Source organism: Branchiostoma belcheri, unplaced genomic scaffold (genome assembly GCF_001625305.1).
Source record: "Branchiostoma belcheri isolate BF01 breed outbred unplaced genomic scaffold, Haploidv18h27 scaffold182, whole genome shotgun sequence".
Classification (NCBI taxonomy): Eukaryota; Metazoa; Chordata; class Leptocardii; order Amphioxiformes; family Branchiostomatidae; genus Branchiostoma; species Branchiostoma belcheri.
In genome coordinates, this window is record NW_017803291.1 from 100,686 (window position 1) to 106,881 (window position 6,196).

At 43.6% G+C, this 6,196-nt stretch overlaps 1 protein-coding gene across 1 annotated transcript; it reads left to right on the forward strand.

The window, feature by feature from the left end:
- The first annotated feature begins 2,775 nt into the window (after positions 1-2,775).
- Positions 2,776-4,147, forward strand: LOC109467580. Its single transcript, XM_019765598.1, has 4 exons — positions 2,776-2,878; positions 3,157-3,259; positions 3,482-3,748; positions 3,964-4,147. Exons 1-4 carry the CDS (start codon positions 2,866-2,868, stop codon positions 4,145-4,147), a joined length of 567 nt encoding a protein of 188 aa, XP_019621157.1. The 5' UTR covers positions 2,776-2,865.
- Positions 4,148-6,196: the final 2,049 nt, after the last annotated feature.

Genomic DNA, 6,196 nt, shown 5'->3' on the forward strand with positions numbered 1-6,196 from the left:
ATACTACAAGTACCCCGGCCCTTTTCAGGGCCACCCAAATCACTCCCAAAGGGGCTATATCTATCACAATCACACACGAAGCTACAGCATTCATGAAAAAATAAAGTCAGAAGAAGGTCAGAAAAGGGTCAGAAAAAAGTTGTTACTGGTACTTTGGTTGATATCATAATCTCTGGTATCTCTGGTTGATATCACTTAAACTGGTGCCTATATATAATCGTATTAATTTTTCACTGCGAAAATGAACGAAAATAATCACAAAGGTGCCGTTTTAGTTTCTTTAGTTTCCAAAACCACATGTAGTGAAACACAACAGCGTAAGGTTTTCAATAACGATTAAAGAGTAAACTCAGTGGCAGGAATACAAGTGATTCGGCACAGCAAGGAGCGGCACAGATTTCCTACCTCTCAGCACTGGGACATAATTTTCCAGTGCCGGGAAAGACGTCAGCACTGGTTTGAAGAGCGTCCCAGTGCTGAAGGGACGTCAGCACTGGTTTTCCAGAGCTGAAAATGTTAGTAAATAATATTGAGCAATTATGGTATGTTTTAGACTGTTTTAATTGTGAATAAACCGGGTTTTACCGTTCTTATTCCCTGGACTGATTTTTAAACTGGCGATATTATAGACCGTGGCTATATTATGGTAGTGGACGTTAAGTGCAAGAGGCAGGGTTTTTCACGGAGATCCATCAAGTAGAACTCTGTTCAGCACCAGGGATAGTCCTCACGCGAAGCGGCCGCATTACGTAAGGACTATCCCTGGTGCTGAACAGAGTTCTACTTGACGGATCTCCGTTCGATCGAATAGGTGGAGCGGTTTTTCGAATGTTCCAAACCGTAAAAGTGCATTTCATATCAGGAATAACATTTCCTCTTCGAGTGGATTATCGTACACAAGCCAAATTTAGTAAGTAAGTACGTAGTAATGTCGCTGCCGCAATCTTCGATATGTAGAATAGCAACGCTTTTCAACCAAGGGTACGGACCAGTTGCCATTGAAAGGGTTCTTAAGGAAGAAGATTTGAGGGGATGCCGACAGACAGTGTCAAAGTATTTGGACTCGCTTAAGACGGATGGAGCCATTGTATACCCAAGGCCAGGCCAACACGGGATTGGCAAGATGCAAGTGGTGCACTTGAATTTCATTGACGATGCTATGAAAAACAACGACGAATTGACCGCACCAGATCTGCAGCGGTTGCTGTTCGATAGGTAAGGATTTTTAATTACAAAATTTACTGAACTGTCCCTCCACAGTAGTGCTGTCCCTGGTGCTGAACTCACTCCACAATAGTGCTGTCCCTGGTGTTAAACACCCTCCACAGTAGTACTGTCCCTGGTGCTGAATACCCTCAACAGAACACTCTAAATACTCGATGTTTATAAGCCTGTGCCGTAAAACACTTTTCAGAGAGTTTACTTGGTAGTCATAGGCATGCTTTTCTTCTTCAGGTTCGGGCTGTCTGTGTCGGTGGCAACAGTAAAGCGGCACCGCTATGCTATAGGATGGGTCAGTCGTTTATTTCTCTAATAGTTTTCTACTTTACTGTGCAACAGGACATCTTTCGGGACAAACGCTTTTCTAATGATTTTGTTACTAGTATTCCCATTGTGGGTCAGGCTGTTATTGAAAAAAAAATTTACAGGTAAAATGCGGTCCGCGATATTGTTAGGTCATTCGTGAAGCGAACAGGAATGCAAGACTCCTATGGTGCCAGCAAATGCTGCTTGATGGAGAGTCCTTCGACGATATCATCTGGTCTGACGAGACCATCATATACCTCGACAGTCACGCCAAGGTCTGTTTCAGGAAAAGATGGCAGGTGTGTAACAGGTATACAAGGTTACCTCTAATCTATATACATCTATCTAGGGGTGATGTGTAGGCATAACTAGCCATACGACCTACTAATTATTACAAATTACAAACTGTCACATGTCACGGCCATTACAGGTTGATCCTGACTATAACCAAAAGCTGAAACCGAGGCCCAAACACCCTACGAAGGTTTATGCATGGGCTGGTATATCAAAGAAAGGCCGCACACCCATCCTGGTGTTCAAAGGTATTATGGATGCGGACTTTTTCTGCCATCAAATCCTGATTGAAACGCTGCACCGATACATCGGTCAAAACTTCCCTGACAACAATCACAGAAAATGTCACGACAAACCCATGGACAATATCCATGACAACTAAAATCACAAAAAAATGCACAAATATGAGCCTTACTTACTTTTTACCAGCTAACCCCGTCCTAGACCAACACACACGTGTTACTCCTGGTTGTAACTGTAAGCTTCTTTTTGTGACGTAGGTTTTTTTTTTTACCTTTGAACCTGCTTTGAACCGGTCCTGCTTTGAACCGGCGTACTAGAGCAAAATCCACACGTTTGGCGGGAACCGAGTAAACCAAAACGAAACCCGAGAACCGTTCTTGTTTGTTGTTTACAAATAAAAGTACAACGAGTTCCAGCTATCGTGAAGGGCCATAATGCTGATATTTTTTCCGTAATGTATTTTCAGTACACAGTAACAGCATTTGGACTGCATTATCCAGTCATGGAAATGTGGGAAATGTTGTTTCGGGGAGATGTCGAGATAATTTGCCAAAACGTAAACACTGACTGATCAACCCCCTGGAGTCTTTGGGGGCGGAGTCTCCTTGAACCCTGTGGGAGCGTTGTGATTGGCGGCTAACTGTCTGACCCGCGCTGAACAAACCGTACGGACGAAACAAAAATAATCCTTACTTGCAGTTTGTCATTAGTAAAACAAGATCGGATTAGAGTTCTTGCGCATTTTTGTTAACCGTTAAAACGTTTTGGCTGCCGATCGTCAAGCCAAGCTACAGAGGAAACATGGATAGGAAACGTAAGTAGACACTCCGGGCTGTGTGTGCAGCAGTGTGGTATTTATTGATCCACCGTCTACAAAGACAGAAGGAGGCCGGTGACAAACTTGAATATTTCCCCTCCTTAAAGGAAAGTACTGGTTAAAAAAGGGCATGTCGATAGACTCCGGCAATAAACATCGATCTGTACCCGGTGTGTACAAACCCGTAACCCCCGTAGATACATGTATATCTTATGGATGTCTTTTTGTCTTCGATAACAGAAATATTTATGTCAGACTTGTCTTCGCTCCGCCAGGAAAGACTCAAGACGAACACGAGCTAGAAAAGGATGCAAAAAAAGGGGCTCCTCCTCGCCCCCCTGTTGTGGAGATCACTATTGACAAAGCCGTGATCAAAGGGTAAGCTGTCATACACCTTTTGTCTTTCATATTTCTAGGAACAATACCGTAGTGTGCGATTTCTCGTGAGTCATCTGCTGTATGTAAGAGTATGCGATTTTGTCTGTTTTCTTTCGTCCTTAATTTATCGCCAACTTTATCTCATATATAATACGGAAAAATACGGAAGAGAGAAAAGAATAGCATTTGGGATAAAAGTTTTGAAAAACCCACTCTCTGCAGGTATCACATCTTCCGCTTAAGGCCACTAATGGGCCTCAGGATGAATGTTGTGGCAGAACCCGACAACCAACACGACAAGCACGCACTGGCAGTGTTTATGCCGCCGCTGGAGAAGATTCCCACCGACCAGCACGACGTAGTAACAGACACAAAACGCAGGACCGTCGTCCGGGACATTGCTGAGAAGTGCGTTGGACACCTACCCGCCAGCCTGTCGTCTATCCTGAACCAGCTATCGTCAGCTGGCGAGGTGGAAGAAATCACGTGGTAATTACGTAAATATTTGCTGATTGGGAAGGGTGTGCAAAATCGATGTTCATGTGTATTAGCGTATTAAAATTAGGGGTCAGTTTTTTTTACATTTACCCAACTGTCCTTTGAGTGTCATCCTTTGAAAGGTTGAAATCGATTGAAAGTTACGGTAATTCCCGATTCTACTGTTACGCGTCTGAAGAACTTATCCCATGTCTACATTACAACAGCGTTGCCATTGGCCTGCCGCGTCGATCCTTCTGGCCGTGGCCCGAAGCAGTCCAAAAAGGTGGTGGGGCCGTCGTTCCCTGCCAGATTCACCTTCAAGTGGTGGACAAAGAGAGGGCTACCGCAGCGCTAAGGGCAGCTTTCAACGACATGGGCCCTGAGAAGGAAGTCTTGACCGTTCTCTGACATGTCTGTTTCGTTTACGAATAAAGACTTTACTTAAAAGTGAAATGACTTCCGTCTACTTCCTTTCCTAAACGGTGATATTAGTATCTACCCGGTATCAACTACGTTTCGACTGATATTTTTAAAACGGTGCACCGCTAAAAGTTAAAACGGCCGCCTCCTGTCACTCAAGTTTGAATCCGTGGAGAATCTTTCTAGTTCGGGCCGACACGCTACATATAATTTGTAAACATGTTCATACACGCGCCAAGATTGGCTACACTTCCGGGTCTGTGCAAATAATTTGTCGAAAACTCCCTAAATTACGTTAGAAATTTATACTTGACGAGAAATATCCCTCTAGTGCGTATATTTTTTACGAATGTTTGCGTTTTTGTCCCAGTTCACGCTCAAATACACTGCATCATTTTCGGCAATGTTTCCACCGCCAGCAAATTTCCAAGACCTGCTTCCCCACAATGACTTTTTTTTAGGTGCGTGGTTTAAATTGAAATGGTTTTTGTCCGACCGAAAAATATTCAAATCGCACGATATTCGGGGTAAAGCCCCAATGCCTAATGATATTTGAGATGACAATAAAATCAGAAATTTGTCTTTTCCACTGAATTTCTACCTCCTCACAAAACTTGATTCGTCACTATCGTTACAGTTTTACGTCTCACTGCCGTCTTTCCTTTCAATGCTGTCGGTGGGGTGACCCGCTTCCCCGAGGATCGAGGATTAAAGTTACCGGCGCTGCCGACAGGAAAACATGCGTGGTTTGGGCAAATAAAAACACAACAAGCGATTATCAGACCTACTAGATTTTATTTCAAACAACTATCAACCTGAAGTGAAGAAAAATATATATAAGGTGTAGTGTATGATGCATTTAGTTTTGTCACACGAAACGCCGAAAATGGGGTGCGCCCATTGTATCAGTATTTCCATCACAAGTTTTCAGTTCCCGAGTGGGGCGGTCAGCCACCCGCCCAAAATCAGTCTTATTAGCGTGGGTGTTTAATAACAGGAAATAATCGCCATGTAATATTGGAATATTTTTGGAGCATTTTGGGACCATGGTGTTCCTTCACAGTTTTGTCGCTTGGTTGCTGTGTTGCTGTAGGATGTACCATCATACATGTACCAAGGACATAATACATCTCGTATAATGTCCTTGATCATACCAAGTGCCGCCGGCGTGCGTTGCTCCTCGCTTTTGCGGGTCAATGACCTCAGGGAGATGCGTTGATTTTTTCGGAAAACCAGCAGGCGGGGTGACGTTTAATAGAGATTATCATATAGCGGGCGGCTGCATATCAAAAGGAGCCAATTCCTGCAGAAATCGCCGACTTTCGCACCGGTAAAGCCGATCGGGCACGTCGTGTTGGCGGGGCCAGGGCGGGGCACTATTAAATCACACACTATAAAATGCGGCGATATCGGGTGACTCACGCAGTAACGAGAAGCTTCAGCAGAACTCGGACGCATGAAATGCGTTACTCACGCGTTATTGTGACGGGTTAGTACCGCGTAAATGCCGCGTGAGTACCGCGTGAGTTACGCGTTACCCGTTAATTCTAACGCAAGCTGTACTGTAACATTAGTAAATTGAATTTAATGGCAATTACTTAGTAGTGAGCACAGCTAACACAGATAATATGATATAGTTATATTTGCCTTAACCTAGGCCACAGCAATTTATTTATTTTTCTAAAATTCCAGAACCAACAAATCAAATTGGTGTGGCCCTAGCACTAATAAAATTCAAATAAAACATGTCATACCTTTGGGGGTATCTTCTGTCATTGGTGCAGCCAAAGACCGCACAGTGGTCTCCTCCGCCCATCTGTTAGTGTTAAAAAGTGATGACCGTTAATCTCCAAGCAGATGTGGGATCTAACGCGGTTTCATTGTTTTGCGCGTTTTTAGTATTTCTCTCCAATAGCTCATGTTTTAATAGCGCCTCTTCTAATTTGTGCACTATTAGCTATATGTGCTTATAAATGTTGCAAAAACAGGCGCAAAACAATGAAAACGCGTTAGATCCCACATCTGCTTTGAGACATT

Bases quoted from the DNA above. Each gene is read 5' to 3' on its own strand.
- LOC109467580 (XM_019765598.1), top strand. The intron at 3,260-3,481 runs GTAAGCTGTCAT...CACTCTCTGCAG, and splicing joins GACAAAGCCGTGATCAAAGG to GTATCACATCTTCCGCTTAA. The intron at 3,749-3,963 runs GTAATTACGTAA...ACATTACAACAG, and splicing joins GAGGTGGAAGAAATCACGTG to CGTTGCCATTGGCCTGCCGC.